The sequence below is a fragment of the Astatotilapia calliptera genome, chromosome 6, assembly GCF_964374335.1.
Source record: "Astatotilapia calliptera chromosome 6, fAstCal68.1, whole genome shotgun sequence".
Classification (NCBI taxonomy): Eukaryota; Metazoa; Chordata; class Actinopteri; order Cichliformes; family Cichlidae; genus Astatotilapia; species Astatotilapia calliptera.
Window position 1 is genome coordinate 35832002 of NC_137427.1, and position 22999 is coordinate 35855000.

The following is a 22999-nucleotide window of genomic DNA, read 5'->3' on the forward strand; positions in this document are numbered from 1 at the left end:
GGAGAAGGGGTGACTGAACGTAACTCTTTTAGGTTTCACAATGCTGTAATATTCAAACTCACCAGACAAGGAAAGGTTATAGAAGTATCTCTAAAGACTTTAGATTCCAACACACAACCACAATTCACAGAGATCGTCTATAAATGGAAGAAATTCAAAATCATGTTCACCCTCCACAGAAACGATCGACCAACAGAGATCACACAAGAATGCGACATGTACCAGTCAATCCCAAACAACAAGACCATATTTGAACTTATTGGTTTGAATAAGATGTATTCTGTTTGAGGAAATAACACCAGTTGTCATGGAGCACTGAAATCTGAGTCATACTAGAAAATGCTGAAGGAAATGTTTAGGACATGTGCCATGGGCAAGACGGCAATTCTTGGCATATAAGTTGCACTTCAAAATCAAGCGTTAAAGTACAATATAGTTAAAGATACAGTGTCTAAAATCTTACCACTAGATGTCAGTAGATTGCAGTCAACTGAAGTCTGTTCTTACCATTCCTAATTCTCACAGTAATTTTCTCACATTACTCACAAATAACTCTGTCCACCATTAATCTGTAGTGATGCTAGGCTGTAAGTCAGCTGTTTACCTCAGCTGTCAATATTCCGAGTGTCAACATATATTTATTCTGGAGGAGGCTGTAACACTTTGTGAAAGGAAAGTGATACTGAGGTGAGCTGTTGAGGATATCTTGAACTTTTCTGTCAGTAAGTGCTGCTGTTACCACTTGTTAGCTCCCGTTGGCCTCTGTTAGCAGGTGTTAGCCTCTGTTCGCTGCTATTAGATGGTGTTAAACTGTCTTTGAAGTATTGCTAGCATTGCTGGCATGACATTTAGTGAATAAATTCTCATGTGATGTGAGAATGTAATCAAACTGTTTATCAGAGGGACAGCATAATGTTAGCTGCTGTTAGCTGTTGTTCAGACTTGTTCTTGTTCTACTGACAAGTAATTGCAGCGATATCACGTTGTCACTTTTGTTAATGTTTTCACTTCTTGGGTGAAGGGGACCTTTCTCAGGTGAGAAATTACAGTTGTGATCTTTCATATCTTGCGAGTGAAGGTGCAGGCACGAATTCAAATTTGCCTCCAGTGCACATAAACACTTACGACTTCTCTTCTTCCCCATCTTTGGAGTAATAGATATGTGGCCGGTCTCTAGCCACATACATACATATTCATCACAGCCACTATATTCAAGGTGGTGAATAGCAAAAGACTGACTGTAACTGAACTTCAGAGTGACCGAGTCCAATTTTTGGCCTTTAACCAGCAGAAATTTCAAAGGAGATGAAGCAGTATAATTGCAATAAAGTTATGAATCTGAAATCGTGAATGGGAGAGCAAGCTTATAAATACATTGCTTGCAAATATATAAACAAAATGACTGCGTATGTTGTGACAAATCACCCCCTGCTCTTCGCACCCTTATTCATATACTCATCCCTCTACTTTTTAAAAATTCAAACAAATATTAGAATATTAGAAAGGGTGCAAGAAGAAAACAAATAAAAAAACTAAGAACTGATACATGCACACACTTCATAGCTGTACAGAGTACTGTATCTGAATTTCAGAAAAGGTCTAAGCTTTAGGTGGACTGTGCCTTTATCCTTTTGCTGTTTCTTAGTTAACCTCTCTTACTACGGCGTTATTTTTGTGCCACTATTCTGAGCGCACGTAAAATAAGTTGCAGGTGCAAGTGTTGCATTTTGAGGAGAAATTTATTTTGAGCAAAGAAAAGCTAAATCTCAGTGAACAAAATTCATTGCTGCATGCAAAAAATGTATTTCAGTGTTTGCTATTATCCACACACACACACACACACACACACACACACACACACACACACACACACACACACACACACACACACACACACACACACACACAATAGCAGCCCCTGTCGCTCAGTTTTTGCATTTGCACTTGCTCGCAATGTGTTGCTTGCGCTCTCAACATTTCTGCCTGTGCGCGCTCAACTCTTTCTGTACACCGTTATATTTGTGCCACAAAACCAATCACAGACTTGGATGCAAAAAAAATCTGATTGGCTGTTTTGGTCTCCAATCGGCTCGAAATGACAAAATGCAATATCCCAGAATCCATTTCGTCCAAAACTCAAACGAGGCAGTGGCGGAGGAACACAGAGTGGCGGAGTTTGAAATATTACTCTGTCTGGGTCACAAAATAAACTTTTAAGATATTTTCATGCGAGAATGGTGCTGTGTAAACTTCAAATATCTGCTCGATTCATCAAGACATCTCATATTTGCATAAGTGCTCTAAAGTTTTCAGAGATGCCTGTTACCCACCAGCTGACCGGGTGGTCACTCGGGTTAAACATGATATATAAGGCTGAACTGACAAAGAAATCACCAACTACACCACCAGGTAACAGGCATCTCCGAAAACGTTAGAGCACTTATGCATAGCACACATTTTGTGACCCAGACAGAGTAATATTTCAAACTGGTTTTGTGGCACAAATATAACAGTGTACAGAAAGAGTTGAACGCGCACCGGCAGAAATGTTGAGAGCGCAAGCAACACATTGCGAGCGAGCGCAAATGCAAAAACTGAGCGAGAGGGGCTGCTGTTGTGTGTGTGTGGATAATAGCAAACACTGAAATACATTTTTTGCACGCAGCAATGAATTTTGTTCACTGAGATTTAGCTTTTCTTTGCTCAAAATAAATTTCTCCTCAAAATGCAGCACTTGCACCTGCAACTTATTTTACGTGCGCTCAGAATAGTGGCACAAAAATAACGCCATATCTTACCTGTATAGTTTAATAGTATTGCACAGTTTATTGTATTTTTCGTATATACTTTTCAAGAGTACTGTTCCGTGTCCCAATGGCTGTGGGGTGTTTATTTTGGTTGGCGGTATCAGAAATTCAATTACTCTTCTGTCATGTTGCTTTAGTGCACAGCAAAATCTCCAGTGTTAAATTAACACTGGAGAGTGTCTATATGGGTCCACACCTCTGAGTGTTAAATTAACACTTTTGACAGTGTTATATGTTTAAAAGTAACCTAGTCAGTTTTGAAGATTAACAATGGCTAACACTGAGCAGTGCTGATTTTCTAACACTGGAATATTTCTAACATTTTGAGTTATTTTCCAGTGTTAGAAAATCAGCACTGCTCAGTGTTAGCCATTGTTAATCTTCAAAACTGACTAGGTTACTTTTAAACATATAACACTGTCAAAAGTGTTAATTTAACACTCAACAGTGTTGTATTTAACACTCAGAGGTGTGGACCCATATAGACACTCTCCAGTGTTAATTTAACACTGGAGATTTTGCTGTGTGAAGTGCAAATGCTTTGTAGTAGATTTAGGCTCATTCTCTGCTCATGGAGTACTACTTGCTTTTTTGTATTTCTGGGCATTGGACTGTGTAATGCATGTGTTTGTGCAGAGCAGCAGAAACACCAGCTGTCACTCATATGTCAGCAACCTTCAGCTTCTACCCAAAATGAAAAGTTTGGTGATTTAAAAAAGCTTGTCTTGATGCCAAGTTCTTTAATTCAGCAATTTCACAGTTCTCATGCAAAAATGTTTAATAGTTAAATTATTTTAATCATGTGTCTTTTTAGTGTAATTTCTTGAGACTCACGTGCAGACTTGATTTGATTTTTCTTTTACACTTTAATTTGGGTAGATTTAAAAAGAGACCAGAGTTAGGTTTAAGACATGCAAATGCATGGAGCAAGCATCCTCTCCATTTTAATGCCACATCTGAGAACATCTGGCTGTGGGGCCATAGCATTTGTTCCAAACATTCAGGACCCTCTGTTTAAGTCACTGGACTACATCACATGTTGAAAAATGATTTTTTTTTTTTTTTTTGTGTGTCCCGTTTGGATCTTTAGGCATCAGAATTGTTGTCTTAAGGCCAAGAAAGATGCCAAGCGGATTTATTTTACCAAGTGGATCATCATGGCCTTGCCATATTGGTCCATTTGATTGACCTTTATTATAATTATGAATTATTTTATTTTCAGTTGCTACAAACTAAACTAAAATGAAAAATGATTTTCGAGTGGTACAGAGTGCATTTACATGTGAGGGAGATGGGCACCGGGGCAGTTCGTTCTGTCCATCTGATGTGAAGGTCAAACAGCAGTCTTACAACACATGGTAACCTAGGCTGTTGTCAGTATATTTTAATGCCTTTTGTTTTTGGTAGTTGTTGTTATTTTAGAAAATTGATACTACTAATACTAGTAAGGAATATTCTTTAAGTTTCATACTTTTTCTAGTTGTGAGAACCTCAGTAACAACATTTTGTGTGTTTGGCTCAAGATTCCTAATATGTGTTGTTTTAAAGTTGAATTTTAATTGGAGGCTGAATTGCCTAAAATTAATCTTAAATGCATTGGAATATTGTTAAAATCAGCTGTAAAGTAGTACTGTGTATTTAAAATCAGTTAATTGTGCCTAAGTTTGTAAGCAGTTGTTGATTTCTTCCTTTCCAGTGGAACTTGCTCCCAGTTTGGCTTCAGGAGTCAGACACCGTCTACTTTAAAGATTGGAGTTAAAATCTATCTTTTGATTTATTTAATAGGCTTAATCCAGGAACTCTGAACCATTCCTTATTTAAGTTGCTATTGAGGTTTTTCACTTATGTCATGCAAGTGTTGTCCCTTGGACATGATATAACCACCGGTTACTAGGGAAAAATGTGTATTCCATGATTGGTTGGTAGTAATTCCTGGAGGTTGCGAGGTGAAAATGATTGCAAAGAAAGTGCTGTACCAAAAACTCCTGATGAGTGACAGACTGCCAGGATTGCCTGTACTTTTACTCCCTCAGCTGATGGGTGGGAGGCGTGAAGATCTAAGTTGGCAATTAATGTGATGCGATGTAGGAGCTTCAAATTGATATCATAGGTGAAGTTACTAAAAATAATGAATGACTTTGATTTTCACTGACATCAACCTCAAGGTTAGAGGTCATGTTTTCTGAAATTCTTGTCAATGCAATAACTAGTGGACAAGGCAACGTAGAAGATTCAAATTGATACCATAGGTGCAGTTACTAAAAATCTGAGTTTGAAACTCAGTGATCTTGACTTTAAGGTCAAGGTCAGAGTTCAAGTTTTCTGAAAATTTTCTGAATGCAATAACTCAAGAACACGGTGACCAAGGAGTTTGAAATTGACACCATAGGTGTGTGTACTACGAGGGAGGAAGCAAAACTTAGCACACTATACACAAGAAGAGCAACTACCAAAATAAAACAGGAAACATGACACACAGATTAAGATGCGGACTTGACACCGGAACTGGGGAAGAACAGACATGAGAGCATAACTGACTGGACGTGACACGTGGAACACAAGGCACAGTAACAAAACCTAAAGACCAGAAACCACAAAACACTAAAGATGAAAAACACAAATAAAAAACACTAAATGAGACGAAATGCAAAAACCAGGAAACACAAACACTGGGTTCCTAGATCCAGGACACCTTGAGCTGAACTGCCATTATACTTAATTAGTTGAAATGAATTAGATCCTTTTTGTTCACTTTTTATATTGTCATGATATTTTTGTGATTTAAATGTTATCTCCTAATACTAATACTGTCTCGGAACGCTTGTATAGAAAAGAATGATAAAATAAAGTGGCCCAAAGGTAAAAAATGACCTAATACCAGCTGGCTTTTATTCATTATCTGCTCACTTGTATTTTTCACAGCAAAATTAAGAGATTTTTAATAGTCAGCGCTTCTTAATTAGTCATAAATTATGACAGTTCATTTTCCCTGGTAGGAAATAGCAAATCAGAATTAGAAGCTTAAAGCTAAACAGGTGTTGTTTGTTCCTAACCATGTCTATGATTAAGAGTACAGCTAATACCACTGTGCAAACACAGAGCTCAGACAATAACTGGGATTCTGTTAGCGGTAAGGAAATGCCTGGGGAGACCAGATCTGAGGCCAAGCATTTGATTGGGCCAGTTTGGCTGCACAGAGTGGGCTGGACGACGGTTCGCACTTACAAGCCCGGAAAGAAAATAATGATCTGATGAGAGGCTTTGGGGTAGGTCATCACCATAGTAACCAATTCTGAGATGAAATGGAGAGGGGATGTAATCATGGGATGCCCTGATCTCCCTGAGTAAATCTCAATAATGTCATCCAATTTTGGTAAAACATTCGCACAGGTACTCTTTTTCCACCCCTTTTTTGTCAGAGAGCTGATGTAAACAGTGTGTGACGGTTGTAATTCACACTGCCAGGTTTCCAGAAACAAGAGCAAGAGGTATGAAACAGCTGCTTTAGCTGGTGCCTCTTCTGTCAGGAGTCCAACATCTCTTCAGCTGTGAAATGACTGCTGTCTGTCTGACACTCTCTGGTGACGAACATAATCACCTACAGGAACACACAGCTGATGTCCAAACTGATAATGAGCGAGGCTGTGATATCTGCTGTCAGCGGATGTTGGCTCAGTCGTGCACAGAGGTTGGGACTTGTGGATGGTTGGCTGTCTGTCACATTTTTCTCATATTTACTTGTTCTTCTCATACCTCCAGTAAGGACTGTGAAAAGGATGAACAACACAGGGGTATATCTGGGAACACATGCTCATTTGTGCAGACAATACACTGCACATTTACATCCCTAAGAGGAACATGAGCATGGAAATACCCCTAAAAACTAATGTCTCTGTAGTGAGATGTCCAGAGAGAGTCAGTGAGATACTTCATATCAGTTTTATTTATATAATGGCAAATCACAATAGAACTAGCTTCAGGATGCTGTATATTGTAAGATAAAGACCCTACAATAATACAGAGAGAGCCCCAACAATCAAACGACCCCCTTTGAGGAAGGACTTGCGAACATTGGGAAGGAAAAACTTCCTTTTAATAGTCAAAGGAGCTTGCAAAGAAAAGCATCTGGACTTCTTTCAGTTACTTGAAGACGTTTCACCTCTCATCCGAGAAGCTTCTTCAGTTCTAAGGTCAAATGGTGGAGAGTCCCAGATATAAACCTATTGGGAGTTTCCCCCCACAGAGGCCATCTGATCTCAGGAATTCGCATGATAAGGTGGGGCCAGGTTTCACAGTGAGCTCACCCGAAACTCTGGCTGACTGGGACCCACACCCAGTTTCACACCTTGGCTCAGGCGATTAGAGGATCATCAGGGGGTCCTTTTGTCCCTCTGTGGGGGGATACTCCCACTAGGTTTATATCTGGGACTCTCCACCATTTGACCTTAGAACTGAAGAAGCTTCTCGGATGAGAGGTGAAACGTCTTCAAGTAACTGAAAGAAATCCAGATGCTTTTCTTTGCAAGCTCCTTTGACTACGATGACCTGGATGACTGAGAACCTTCACAGAGACATATTCCTTTTAATAGGAAGAAACCCCCAGACTCAGGGAGGGGCAGCCATCCTCTGACCAGTTGGGGATGAGGGAAGTAATATTTTTGAGTGAGATAAAGCTGCCTCTTTTGTACTTTTAGATATCTAGCATGCATTTTCTTAGTTAAATAAACTGAAATTTTTAAGTTATGCGAGGAGCACACAGCATAACAGGGAATTCAGCAGAAATGACACAATATTTGCTGTCCACTGACAAATCAATCGTTCTGATAGACAGCTTTATCATTCCTGTGCTACGATGTGTAAATGCATGGTATAAGTATATCTTGGTAACACTATATTAGGTACAGATTTATTGGGTTATTATCCAAGACAATATGAGGTGGCAAATATCTACTGATGATCTGATGTTTGCTTAGGAGCATGCTAACAGAATTTTATGAACCTCTGCTGGTAAACCAGAGACTCTACAGTAAACCGAAGCTAAACTGAAACAAAGTTTAGCTTAAAACACACTTACAAAGTTCAGTGGAAGGGCATACGTGGTTAATACCTACCAGAGCTACTGTCTTAGCTTCAGACATTTGGGTTAAAAATACCTGTTTCAACTAGAATCAGTGCACATGGACAAAACCTGGTCAAAAATATCCAGTGTTATGCTGGATATATGGATCATGTTTTTTGGCTTGTTAATAGCTTCTTTTGAGCCTGCAGTACGCAGGGACAGAGTCAGTGGAAGCAATACAAAGACCTACAAATACACAGAGTGTGTTAGACAGAGAGTAGTTACTATGCTGCTTCTATTGAGTCATCATAAATACCAGGTCAATTGTAATTGCTAACCAGTATGTCGTTCTCTGGTCTGCCTTCTAAATAGCAACCCTACCTCACACTGAAATAAAATCACACACAGCTTCGCTCTTTTTTTCAGCCTCTATCTTTTCATTTTCCTAATATTGCCAAAACGATCACATTTACTCTCTTCCTCCTCGTGTTTGGTTTATTGTCTTCTCTTTTCATCATTTCAGCTTTACTCCTTTGTCAACTGCTTTTGTATCGTGTGTCTTACATTTTCTTGGTTTCATTAAACACAGACTTTTTCTTGGACGCAGCTAATCAAGTCATAAATTGAGAAGTAGCATCAGCGTTCTATAACAGGCAGAGCAGACGGTCACGCTGAACCAGACAGCAGCCTGCTGCATAACACCAGCGCCAGACCGTATTAGCTTTTCTTTTAAAGTCTGCTTATCTAACGTCTTCTTGTCTGCATTTTCTTCATCTTGTCATGCACCCTGCTGGACGAGCTACCAAATTAGAATTAACTGAGGAAAAAATGTGCTGCTGATGTCAGTTTGCAGGCTAGATCGTGAATAACATGTTTAGCACATGAAAGGTGGTCGAAACATGGCCACAGTTTGGTCTGGTTAGGTCCTTTTTTATTAGTGACAGTAGCTGCTTGTGGACTTTATGTTTGGTACCACTAACAACATGCTGTCCCCACATTACATGTAGGCACTGTCTAGTACTTTGTATCTTTCCTTCATATCACTCAGAGTTATTAAGAGTATTGAGGTCAAACAAATATTAATATATTACTCCCAGAAGAAAGTAATATGTTACACTAGCCATTAGTTTACTTTTGCATTACTCTGTAACATAGACATATAAATAACACTCAGGTTATAAGACCTCACAGAACCCTACTTACTCTGTGTTAGCGTGAAGAGATGTTTGAAGTAAAGTTTGCTGATCATAGCAAGAGGCGCGTTTAATGCAAGCTTGAAAGAATCCTTAGTAATGCAATGAATGGCATAATTGAAACTGTAATGTGATAAATGCGACTGTGGTACTCAAAATTGTAATCTGATTACTGTGCTTTTTTAAAGTTCTTGTACTTGTTTTTAAATCTGTAATCTCTTTGTGAACTTTGTGAACCCTGGGTTTGCTTTATAAATAAAACTGGTCACATAGTCCTTGGGCTGGCTGAGATAAATGTTTGGTAAATGGTAAATGGCCTGCATTTGTATAGCGCTTTTCTAGTCCCTAAGGACCCCAAAGCACTTCACACTACATTCAGTCATTCACCCAGTCACACACACATTCACACACTGGCGATGGCAAGCTACATTGTAGCCCAAAAACTTTTTTCACGTCTATGACGGCGCATTTTGTTTTTTGCCTGTCTGGCTGTCTCGCTAAATCAGGAACTCTTTGAAAGAATTTCTTAAAATTTTGCACTTGGAGTCAAAGCAAAACTGATTCGATTTTAATGATCAAAGTCAAGGACACAGTTCCACACAAACGTTCAACGGGATACAATAATACAATGATGAAACTAGTGCATATTTTTTATGTCTAGACAATGGTGATTTTAGATTCTTCCTTTTAAAAGGTACTTTCAGCTGCTCCCTTCACTAGGGGTTGCCGCAGTAGGTTGCTCCACAGTTTTGATTTGCTAGCTTTTTAAGCCTGATGCCCTTCCTGATGCAACCAGCGGGGGATTTGTACTTCCTCCTGACATCAAACCAGCAATCTCTCGCTTCTTACGTATGTGTAAACTCTCCACTATTCGGTTTCTTCTATTTAAAAAAAAGTATTTGCACTACATTATAAAATCCCATCATACTCCTTGACAAAAATTGATTTTAACACTTTAAAAGTCACGCTTTAGAAGGTGACACAAAATAAACTTGTCAGTCAAAAGATTTTTTTCAGCAAAAAGCACTATAAATCACACTGCTGTGAAATGTTTTTAACAGGTTTGAGTCAGGCTTTGAACACATTGTTAAAATTCTGTTTGCATAGAAGACTTTAAAGCCTCCAATATTTTTGTGTTTCTGTAGTTTGCAAAACACAAAAAGAAAAAATCCAAAAGGGAAATTTCACATTCAGTGTGAGAAACACGCAGATTGCTGGACTGAACAGCGAGTCTGACGGCTTGTTCTCGGGCTGCCTTTGTAGCCAGTACATGATCAATCTTACATCAAGAAAAATGTTCGTCACACGGAAACGGTGCGCCGCGGACAGACAACGGCTGTCAAACAGAGTCAGACCGCAGACTGTCAGCTAGATGTGTCAGGGTTAAAATGTCTCCATCACTACCACCCTGCCTCTGTGTCTGTGTGCGTGCGTCTGCTTGTGGTGTATTTCTTTCAATTTTACTGTTACACACATAATCTTCTCTCTCTATCTCTGTCCTTTCATCCACTCATCTCTCCACTTGTGAGCACTCATATAACAAACTTAAAATGCACTATTACACATGAAGCTTTGATCTAGGCTCGTGTGCATCTCTTTGCATGCCACTATACTTGTAAAGAAACAGATGGATGAGAATGGCAAGTTTAGAGATGATTTTGTTTTCTTCTTATCTGATCATTTATTAGATATCTTCATTAAAAAAATACCTCGAAATGGTATGGTATATGGGTGAAATTCTCTTTCACCCATATAATATGACTTCTGTTCTGCCTGGTTTAAATGTGAGACTTTGTTGATGAAATACACTATTCCTGTCTATAATACACACATTTTATGCTGATTTTACTATGACTGGATGTTTAAAACTGCATGTCTTTGACTCTGACAAGCAGATTTTTTCACCATTCAATTCATAAATATTTAAGACTGATTTCAGATTGTCTTTCATCTGTATCTTTTCTTCAGTTTTTTCCTTTTCCCTCTTTTTTTGACCCATTTCAAAGTGTATTTATCATTTTTAACATTACGTTGTACAAGGAAATGTTTTGTTTTTAGGATACTGTTGTAATCATCGTCTCCTTCCTGGACTCTTCCAGCAGTAGCGGAGTCAGTCTCCCTCGGCCTTACTACATGGCTGATGAGGATGACGAGCGTCCTTTTATCTGCTCCCTTCCTGTTGACAATGGCATCATGTCTTGCTCCGATGTGCCGGCCCGCCGAGAAGGAGGCAAGACATGCTGCCTGGACAAAGATGACATCCTGTATCGCCAGTCTATCGGTCTGAGCCCCGAGCCCCTGGCCAACGGCAGCGTCAGTGTAGCAGGGCTCTGTGTGAACTGGAACCAGTACTACACCAGGTGTCATACTGGGTACAGCAACCCCCACAAAGGAGCCATCAACTTTGACAACATTGCCTTTGCCTGGATTGTCATCTTTCAGGTGGGTTTTTTTGTTGTTAACCTGAGGCTGTACAAGTAAATCGAGTAATTAAAACACTGTTTAACTGTGTGATGATTCATCCTCTGTCATTTTTATAATTCATGATATCTGATGCTGTTAAATAATACAAGGGAGACATATCCAGGTGGCAGTGTGTTGGAGTGATTAGCAATGTTGCCTCACCAAAATCAAGGTACTGGGTTTAAATTAGGCTGGGTGGGGGTTTATATATGGACTTCGCATGTCAGTGAAGGTTCTCCAGCTTCTCCCACAGGTTCAAAAATGTGTGGGTTTAGGTATTAAGGTAACTGATGATTGGCCTCCTGCCATCCTGCCTCCAACCGTGTCACAGCTGGGATGGACCCCTGCAACCATGATTTGGCTAAGCAGAGGAGGATGCAATGATCACAATGCATATAAATATAAATGGATATGAATGAAAATAATGGAAATATTTATATACTGTTCAAAAACAACAGCAGCAAAAATAACCAAGAAAACATTCAGAGTATTACATCAACACACTGAAACGTACTGATGGCTGTGAAACAGCTGATACCAGTTACCTCCCTGCCATTGCTTTCTTGGTTACATCTATATCTGAGCAGGAGTAATGAATTACATTTAATCTACCTTACTTTTTAGAAATAAAAACTTGGGAAAAAAGTCTGTATGCTTTTTCTTTTTCTTTCCCAGCTAAGTACAAAGACTGGAAACAGAGAAGCTTGCATATCTCTGTCCAAACATAACAACACCTAATCAGCACTTGAATCAACATGTTTAAACTATATTAAAATAGATTAATATCAAGTTGTAAAAACACATTGTCTCCATTTTACAGAGAGTTATGGGTTGGGTTGTAGTGGTAGTGGACACTTCACTCTGCCTATCAAGGAGGCTCCTGACTACTTCCAGCAAGGATCCGTCCACAGAATAACCCTGTTTAACATTTACAAATCATCATGTTTGCATTTAGAGCATACTGTCTATACGTTTGTGAGCATTTGTGATGGATCATGGCACCCCAACCGGTCGCAGCAGGTGGCCGCCTGGTCCTGCTGGAGGTTTCTTCCTGTTAAAAGGGAGTTTTTCCTTTCACTGTTGCCAAAGTGCTTGCTGAAAGGGGGTCATGTGATTATTGGGGTTTTCTCTGTTTTCTTTGTATTATTGTAAGGTCTTTTTATACAATATAAAGCACCTTGAGGCAACTGTTGTTGTAATTTGGTGCTATATAAATAAAGCTGAACTGATACCTTCAGATAGAGACAAGCCAGATGCTTCTTCTGGTTTCCAGTTTCCATTCAGTAATAAAAAACTAAATAACAGATACTGTCAAATGTCTTTCTGTTTGTAGGTGATCACTCTGGAGGGCTGGGTGGAGATCATGTACTACGTGATGGATGCTCATTCATTCTATAACTTCATCTACTTCATCCTGCTTATAATTGTAAGTAAGACATGGCTTTGCTCGTATTTACAACAACAGAGTAAATGTGGACACGTTAGAGTCAGTGCTCAGGTGCTTCAGCATTTGCTTTAAGGAAACTTGCTTAAAATGTACTTATTGAGGTTAATTGCTGATGTATTTGATTTTTGTGAGCATGATATATGACTGTGTTGAGATACCTTCCTTCTTTTTATACGACACACACACACACACACACACACACGCACACACGCACGCACACAGAGCTGTCAGTGACACAGTTGAAAGCTGAGCTGAAGAATCCATCATTTTTTCTGATAAAGTACTTTTTAATCTCAATCCTTTTGTTTCCCTCATTGTATGTGTGCCGCAATATATTCATGCTTTTTGTGTGTGAGCATTGGTGCATGTTGGTGCAATATATTTCTTTTTAGCCTGTCTCGCGTGTGTGTGTGTGTGTGTGTGTGTGTGTGTATTTGAAAGTGTTATAATGCAGCACGACTGCCAGTCCCGACTACTTCCCCAACCCAGGGGCTGTCTTGTCTTTTTATTATACTTTTAATTGCCTGCCTTCAGATTCAGACAGGAGCTTTTCCTCTTTTCCAGTTTCCTCTTCGAGCCAGTGCGCCTTTCATTCTTTACCTCTTAATTTATTTTAAGATTACTTTCTACATCCTTCTATCGCCTTAAATCTGCCAATCTCTTCAAGCTGCACCCTGTGTTTCTTACCTTGTCCTGTCATAGATCAGTCCGTGACTCAGTTTATTCTACCACTACCCCTCTCTACTTCATCCATCTTTCCTCACTCATTCCCTCTTTTCTTTAACCTGCTTGCAACTACCCTTTCTTTTTCTGTTTTTTAAATCTCTACCACCTCCCGGCTTCCTTCTAATACTCACCTGCTGCTTTCATTTGCTCTCCTCTTTCTCACTGATGTGTATACTGGGCAATATTCATGTATCGGTCACTCTGCTCGTTCTCATTTATGTAGAAACACACAGCCGAAAATTGCCTAACTACATCCAATTTGTGATGTAATGGTTGCCTTTTCAAAAAAATTATATATATATATATATATATATATATATATATATATATATAACTGATGAAGAGTGGAAGGAGGATGAAAGGAAGGAAGGAAATAACCAAAGGCTGGAGTGAGGGTTAGTAGATGATGAAATGTGAGAGAAGGGGCGGTGGGTGGATGAGGGCTGGGAGTTGTTAGACAGATGGAGTTGAGGTGTGGAAAGTGAGGAGAAGGACTGCGAGCAAGCTTAAGAGAGCAAGTGATGAAGGGGGGAGGAAGTGAAGGAAGGATGGGAAGAGGGTGGATGGATCGGTGACAGGGAGAGCAGGACTAGATGGACTAGAATGTCAGCATGAAATCAGAGAGAGGATTGGAGGACGGGCGAGAGGAAGCAACCACATGTTGGTGTCTCTCTTTGATCTTAGGTGAAATCCAGATAATTAGAGTGAGTCCCTCAGGGCTCACGTATTGAGGGAGATCACAGTACAAGGTTTAACAGTGTGTCATATGACATGTCTGTCTGTCCCTCACCAGTGGAAATTAACATGACAAACTGCACAGCCCAGCTCAGAAATAGGAAGTTTAGTAAAAACACTACATAGAATATATAGAAAAAAATACTGCAGGGAACTCTTAAGCAACATAAGCAAATGTCATTCATACATGATCTAAATGAGGATGCAAATCTCCATTAATTAAAGTTTCTCAAGATGAACGTGTTGTAATTCATTATGTTGTTGACTAAGCATCTCTGCTTGATTTTGCTCCCTGGAGTTGTTGCATATGTCTTCTCTAGGGATGGGTATCGTTTAGGTTTTATCCGATACCAGTACTTTTGAAACGGTGCTTAAACGATGCTCGAACTGGTGCTTAAAGAATGAAGAACACAAAATTGGTCCAAAAACCTCTCATGTTCAGCTGTTTTTTTGTAAAAAGATAACAATGTTAGCTTTTTGGCATCACTCTTGGCTGGAAGCAGCGCTTAAACAATGGAAAAAAAACACAAACTTTGTCCAAAAACCTCTCATGTTTAACTGTTTTCCACTTTTCCTTTGGTCATTTTAGCCTTTTTGGCCAGGGTGAAGGGAGTATCTGCCATCAAACAAGAAGACAGCCGCATGTAACTACAACGGTGTTTGCTAGTTCACCTTACATGCATTAATTTAATAACGTGGTTAGCCTACTCAACGTAAATTACACACGGACAACATTAACCTCCTAGGACCTGGCGTCCACATATGTGGACATCACATTTTGGGTTATTTAGACCAAAATACTCAATTTTGCTCTACAAGGGCCTTATATCCACTTACGAGGACATTATACTGCTCAGAATTTTAAACAAATATCCTCATATGTGGCTCTTATTTTTCATAAAAACAAAAATAAGGTAAAAAAATAAGCTGTGGTAATTCTTTGTTTTTACATTCATCAGGCCCCAATATGCCCAAATATCAAAGAGAAATTAAAAATGCATGCCGTGGAAGATTTTGGGTCTTAGGAGGTTAAGGTACTCACCCAGAGAAGAACGGCTGCTGCTGCCATCATCATCCGTCATCATTTCTGCAACACTGGCAGGGCTAGGGGCCAGGACTCTCCTCTTCGGGTTTTTGGTGGATGTTGCTAACTCCGGGTCCGATAACAGGCAACCCACCCGCAGTAGATGTGCACGGTGTGAGGTCTCGCAGCAAGCTATTAAATACGGCGCATTTCTCGGCTTTTAACAAAATGCTATGCGTCGCCAGGTGTTTCATCAGATTCGAGGTGTTACCTCCTTTGCACAGTATCACCTTAAAGCACTTGTTGCAGGCTGCTGAGTTTGCATCTTTTGCTGTGAAGTACAGCCAGACTTTGACCGCTTCACCATGGGCATTTTTAATCTGTAGCTCTGCTCTAAAAGAACGTACGTACCTGGGCCCGCCTACTACGCTTGCAGAGGTAAAATGATTGGCTAGAATCCAAAGTGTACGACCTCTCAGGAAAAAAAAAAAGCACCAAAATAAAGCACCGAAATGTGCGCTGCTTTTCGGTCTAGTTACTACCGTTTATGTCAGAACCGGTGCCATTACCGGTACCCATCCCTAGTCTTCCCCCCATAGAGAAAAGATTTAACTGCCAGCCTCTTGTTGGCTTTGTTTCGGCATGTTTCAAGGCTTGTTTCACAAACAGGCTTAGTGGAGGAAAGTGATTTACTATTTACATGTTAAAAGTTCTGCTCACATCACAGGCGTGTCCTCATCTCCCTGGGAAACAGATGAGGAGACTTTTCATCATTCTTTCTTTAATGCTGCATGACACCATGTGCTGAGCGATGGAATACAGCAAGCAACAGCAATCAAGACCGAGAAAGACAGAGGTGCCAGCAAACGAGAGAGATATAAGTTCAGGTTGCGTTTAGATGCTTTGATGATTTCACTCACGTAACATGCATGCAGATTAAGTGTGCAAAATTGAATTGAACTGAGAGCGCAAGAGAGTGAGTACAAGAGAGTGCTAGAAGGAAGCTAGATGAAAACAGCCGTGAGAGAGAGATACAGAGACCGAGTGACAGATGGAGAGACAGATGAAAAAAGTGAGATAAAGATGGAGAGAGTTAGAGAGATGCTTTGCAGTGATTACCATCATGTAGAGCAGTTTAGACAAGAGGACTCAGTGGAATTAAAGGCTTTGCATGGAAGATAGTTTGGCCCTGTGGAATTAAGCTTTGACATCTACAAATGCCATCCTCAACCTGTTTTGTTGCAAAACTGTAAAGCGTAGTAATCCTCCTGATTTGACACTTTTTAATCTCACCTTCTGTGTTCGCTTATACCTGGTATTAACATCGAGCTCGTTTGCATATATGGACATGTGCCACAACACAACAAGAGAGGATGTCCTGTCCTGTTACTGTATATTTTTAAGGAAAGTCCACAGAGTCATCAGCAAAATGTAGTTAAAATATTGTGTTTTTAGGAGGAATCCACCGAAATCTGGGCTAAAAACATAGTTTGTAATGCCCACATATGCACATTGTGAGTTTAAAACAAATCATTTAATACACCTCATCTGTGTACCCCTTCTTCTAACAGATACTTTCAGTGTCTGCAATAATCTGCTTCAGTCCATGCGTGTCCTGGCGATCCCTTTCGCATAAAAGAAAGCAAGAGACTGGTTGTTATATGTCATAACGTATGCTCAAAAACAATAACTCCAGAGATCAGCACTACATTTCTGAATCACAATTGGACCTGAAGGCCTTGCAGAAGTTGCTTTATTACACATCACAGCTTTTTTATCGTCGTGTTTGTTTTTCTGAAATCATTTGTGTGTGTTTATTGCCTGGGCACTGGAACTATCATTATGAGGTTCACAGAGATGTTGATGCAGAAAACCCCTCAAAGGGCCTCAAAAAACCTTGATACAAACAAATAATAAAAAGATTAATTTGTTTCAATATGAGCAGTTTAATAATCTGTCAAATATGACGCAATGTTCTGCCATGGGCATGTATGGCAGCCATACATGCCCATGGCAAAACATTAATAAACACAAGTGACCAGTTAGCAGATTCTACAATTCTGCAGTGTGCAGGGTGCACTCTGTGCTCAGATTCATCCAAATGCTGCAAGCCTGATCTGATGAAGCTTTACAGTAAAAATGCATAATGAGCCAAAGAAAACAGCCTCAGCTAATGTGGACTTCACCATTTTTGTTGGTGGTCATTTGATTGCATTCATTTCGGGGATATCACTAAAAAGGAGTCTTTTTAGCACTGGCTTGATCTTGGTTAACGCTGTGTCTTTAGCAACAGTACTACACATCTGAATATCGTTACTATTTAATCATTAGATTTGTCTGTCTGCACGTTGGTACTCAGTGTTCAGTGTGTGCTGGAACAAATGCAAACTGCACCATTGGAAAACTGCACTGTACCGAAAGTCCATTTTGCCGTGGCTACCATTTGGACTGAAAAAAGCACAAAACCAAATAGTAAATGTGATGCACTCCCAAAGGTTTACAAGCCTTTCACATGGTCTTGTTTTTTTGTAGAAAACATAGATTTTTGCAGCTTTCTTGTTTAGAAGGCAACGTAATTATTTCATTCACTATTCTTCAAACACTAGTTGCCTCTCACACCTCTGCTGCAAACTAAAAGTGCACACACCGAGACACACAGACTAATCTAATTGTATTTCAGCCATTCCAGCAGAGTGTGAGCATAAATATTTGATGGGATCAGCGAGGGTGCTGAGCGGGTGCTGGGACCCTCTGCCTCCCTTTTAGTACGTGAGTCCAGTGAACTGGCATGAACCAGTCTGACCACAAATCTCTGCTTTGAATCAATGAAAAGGCAGTCTCTACACTAAAACGGACACACACGTACATTCTGCTTTCTCCGTAGTCTTTGTCGCAGTGGTTTAGTGAGGTTATGGGGCTTACAATCACTATTGATCACAGCCTGCAGAGCACTAGGCTTAATTTCCTCCTGTTTTCTTTCCACATCAGCTTAGCGTTTCTTGGTGACCTTGACCTATTTTGTCATCTCTTTTTTTCCCTTTTTTTCTTTAAATCTGTTTTACCAGTTGTGTCTCATGGAAAATGAGCCTAAAACATCTAAATAAAAGTGTCAATAGTGGCTGAATGATATCAGTGGTTAAGCAGGAAAACACAACCTAAGGTTTTAGTTAAAGGAGTGATGGTAAAAAAACACTTTTCTTCCCTCTTCTGACCTTTCTGCTCTCAGTTTTTCATGTATCACACCAGATATGTGTTTCATTATGAATCGTGCATTACAATGTTCAACGCCAGATTTCAGTTGGGGGTAGACACCTTTTCCTAACAGTCCCAATACGCCTACAAGCTTTTTATATATTGTGCTGTAGCTGTATGGAGGTAAGTTTGGTAGTTAGCAGACTGCTGAAAGCACAGACATCTTAAGAGATTCCAAGTCAAGGTTAAACTAAGCTGAATATTCTGTTACCAGTTTTCTCCATAAACACCAGACTCTACCTATTGTAAGTTCAGAAGATGTAAGTTTAGCTACAATACACCTCATCAAAGGAGCTTGCAAAGAAAAGCGTCTGGACTTCTTTAAGTTGCTTGAAGACGTTTCACTGAAGAAGCTTCTCGGATGAGAGGTGAAACGTCTTCAAGCAACTTAAAGAAGTCCAGATGCTTTTCTTTGCAAGCTCCTTTGACTACGATGACCTGGATGACTGAGAACCTTCACGGACAATACACCTCATCAGACTTCACGAACTTCTCCACTTACTTTTTTATGAATGCAGGCTTTTAGCAAATGCACCACAAAAACTGATGATCAAGACAGGACAGGGTATGTGACGGTGTCTAAATAAGTTCCTCTGCTTTGCATCTCTGTGATAATGTGTTTGCCTTTAGAAGATGTTGTCTTAGTATCAAGATTTTTCATTCCTATGTTCTGTCCTTGCATACTGTTCGGGTCATATCTGACATATTTTGACATTCAACAGCAGTAAAAAAGTCTCTGACTGTTAAATATATATTCTTTGATGAGTTTGACGCATAAAAGTAAAAGAGATGCACTGGGGGAAAATGACACTGTAAGTTAATGCTAATGAAAAACGCACATGTTCAATTGGGTTTGAACGTGTTAGTGAAGAAGATGACCTAATCTGAAGAGGGAGATGATTCCAGAGTAAACTGTGTGGTCACAATTGCTCCATAATATGGATGAATAAATATGTAAAATTATTATTATTATTACAGAAAACCCAAATTACAGAAAAAGTCTCTAAGAGCCTTTGCCGGGCAGATTCTGGCCCCCGGCTGCATGTTTGACACCCCTGTGCTTGAGGGTAACTCTTCACAGGCTGGAGAGCTACACCTGGAATGACAAGCAGCTGTTTAAAAATATACTGAGAGCTAACTGAGATTAAAAGAGATCATAACAGGGGTTGGGTGGGGCTGGTTGTCCTACCAGTGCTCTATAAGTGCAGAAACTAGTTTTCAACAAGCAGCTGTTTATTGCCACGTGTTGTAAATGTGTTTTGTATTAGTGTAAAATGATGTTGAACTGATACTGATACATGGTAGTTTTGTGGATTTTTTTGTGATAGAGCAGTGATGGTGATGATGGTGTTTAATAGTTGTAATAATTACATGTTTATATGAATAAGGTATCAGCATTACCAGAATGTTGTTGTCATTTTCACTTTCAAAAATATATATTTTCATGCCTTAGGGTAAAAAAGGATAAGATACTGTGTAATTGTAGTTTTTGTTCTCAACAAATCAGTGTTGTAAAACCTAAAGAAAGAAAGAGATAGATAGACAGACAGATAGATAGACAGACAGACAGACAGACAGATAGATAGATAGATAGATAGATAAGGCTTGTCTCGTGTGATCATAGGTTTTTCTAAAAGAAAGTTGCTAATTATTACAGCTACAACAGCATCAAGCCACCTAATATGTTAGCTCTCCTCTCTTAGTCATTGCTTGGTTTGCTGGTTGTAATACTAAAAAAAAGAAGTATTTTCAGGATGGCACTGGAGCAGATTTGTTTGTGAACATATTGTATAATGTGTTATGTCTGGAGTTGTCCAGCCAAGTGGACTAACAAGCTAGAGGTAAGAGCTACACTGCTCTGGCATAAGGCCATCATGCTGAGAGTTTTGTATTCAGCGTTATTAGCTGGCAGAAGCTGTCGACTAACAGACCAAATTAGGGGTTTCCAGTTTCATGCTGGAGCTTCCAACTGTTGCAGATCATTATATTTAAGAATGATTTATTACCTTTTTATTGGATGGGAGTGTTTTAGGATTAATAATAGGCCTTTAAAAGGGTTCTTTTATTACAGATAAACAGACAAAAGCCCTGTGAAAATAATTACATCTCATTAGTTTGGATTCTCACAAGTAAACACTTTTTCAGCACTGGGCAGCTTGGGGAGGAACGTGACAGTCAAGCAACACGCAGCTTTAAATTTTGTTTATGTAATGTGCGCATGCCTGTCATCCTCCCAGGTCGGTTCCTTCTTCATGATCAACCTGTGCCTCGTGGTCATTGCCACCCAGTTCTCAGAGACCAAGCAGCGGGAGCATCAGCTGATGCAGGAGCAGCGAGCTCGGTGTTCATCCTCCTCCACCCTGGCCAGTGAACCTGGGGACTGCTACGAAGAGCTCTTCCAGCTGGTCTGCCATTTCCTCCGAAAGGCGAGGAGGCAAACTGTTGCCCTTTTTAACACCCTCCGGGGGAAACCTCGTGGCTTTCATGGTGTTGGAAGAGGAAGAGGAGGCGGGGAAGGAAGGGAGAGGAAGGCCAATGGACGTGAAGGACGTGACAGAAGAGCGGGGTTAAGACATGGTACGTAACTGTAAGAAAGTAGTATTTATCTATTTGATTTATAGGATCACCCTTTAATCTCTCCATCTTGCATTTTGTAAGGCCCGCCATGTCCCCATCACAACAAACTAGGCCATGCCTCATCCGCTGAGCCTGTGGCCCTCACTGCTGCCTCCGCCACAGACGGCTGCCCTCAGTGCGCGGCAGCGCTGGCGCTCTCTGACGGGGTGGGACCAGTTCGAAATGCAGCGAGTGACGAAACAGAAGAGGGAACTGTGGAGGAATCAGACAGGGATGGTGTACAGTCCAGTACTAAAGGGAAGGACAAACAAGGCCATGAAGGTGCAGAGTCTTGTTGTAGTCCGAAGAAAGGATGCAAGGAGCTGTGGTACGAGATCAGGATGAAACTGTGGGGCATCGTGGAGAGCAAGTATTTTAACCGAGGCATCATGATCGCCATTTTGATCAACACCATCAGCATGGGCATTGAGCACCACGAGCAGGTACAGCTGGCTTTTTACATTTGTTCATGTTCCCCTCATTTATTTCATTATTTAGGAAATCTTTCATTGTTTAATTAAATATTTAAATATCTTAATTATCTCTCTCAGTCTTTCATATATTTGAGGGTTATGCACTAGAGTGCAAAAGTTGTCAGACAGTACTCGTTTCTTCATGTTTCTTTATACTATGTTCCCATTTCTTTATTATTAGTTTCAGCTAAAGATAACACAGTTTTACAGGCATGAAGTATAACTTTTGCACCAACAGCGTGATTTCCAAACAGTTATTAGTTGCAAACTTGACATATCTCAGCACAGTGTGTCCTTTTAAAGAATTCAGGAAACTGGACATGGAGACGACAAAAGTTGACAGGACTACAAATCTATCGACAGCAGATGAACAGTATCTGAAAGTCACGGCCTTAAGAAATAGGGAAAAAAATCAGCACTGACACAGGACCTGAGAGATGCCCTTCAGGTGGTCCATCTATTGTTCGCTGATGCCTCATCATAAATAGTCTCAGGTGGAAAGGTGACAAGGAGCCATTTTCAAGGAATGGAAACAGGAAGAAAAGATGGAAGTGTGTTGTGTGTCTGTATAGGTTTTCAGTCATCCAGGTAATGGCGGTCTTTATGTTTGCATGAGTCTTTAAAAAAGGCGTGGGTGATTACCTTCACCCTGTGTGACTCACATGATCAGTAGTGGGTCAACAATCCTCAGGACACTTTCCAAATGAGACAGCCCGCACTAGGGGTTAAATACTGCTCTCGAGGGTTCTGATAAAGTTTCATAGATGAGAGCTGAAGCGTTTTTGCAAATATAAAAAAGCCTTTAACACTGAGGTATGACAAATTACACAAGAGCAATGGGTCTTATGAAGTGATGAATCTATGTTTGATTCAAATTGTCATCAGCATTGTTCGCATCAGTGGGTCGGGAGAGACGTACAACACATACTTGCACATACTTCCCATTTTCCTATTAAAATGTAAAGATATAATGGTGACTCAAGACTTTTGCACAGTACTGTATATAGATTTTTTGTTGTCTATCAGCACGGACACTTACATACTGTCAGCAAACAATTCAACAAAAATAACTTTACAATCATTTATAACTTGGACAATTTTTGATGACTTCTAGAATTGCACAACAAAGTTATTTGTTAACATTTAAACTGTTGTGTACGTATCATTTGACTGTTACGTTAGATGCTGTTAAGACATTGGATGC

The 22999-nt window shown here is 39.9% G+C and overlaps 1 protein-coding gene across 2 annotated transcripts in view; it reads left to right on the forward strand.

Annotated features, from left to right (window-relative positions):
• The window catches only part of LOC113024643 (voltage-dependent T-type calcium channel subunit alpha-1I-like), a 159396-nt gene that overhangs the window by 43070 nt on the left and 93327 nt on the right, over nt 1–22999 (forward strand). Inside the window, exons 5-8 of one of the 2 annotated variants that reach the window (XM_026171859.2) lie at nt 11159–11501; nt 12856–12948; nt 20944–21283; nt 21365–21765. In XM_026171859.2, the coding sequence (XP_026027644.2) occupies nt 11159–11501; nt 12856–12948; nt 20944–21283; nt 21365–21765 (1177 nt within the window). The remainder of the gene's footprint in view (nt 1–11158; nt 11502–12855; nt 12949–20943; nt 21284–21364; nt 21766–22999) is intronic. The other variant, XM_026171860.2, reaches the window with a different exon arrangement.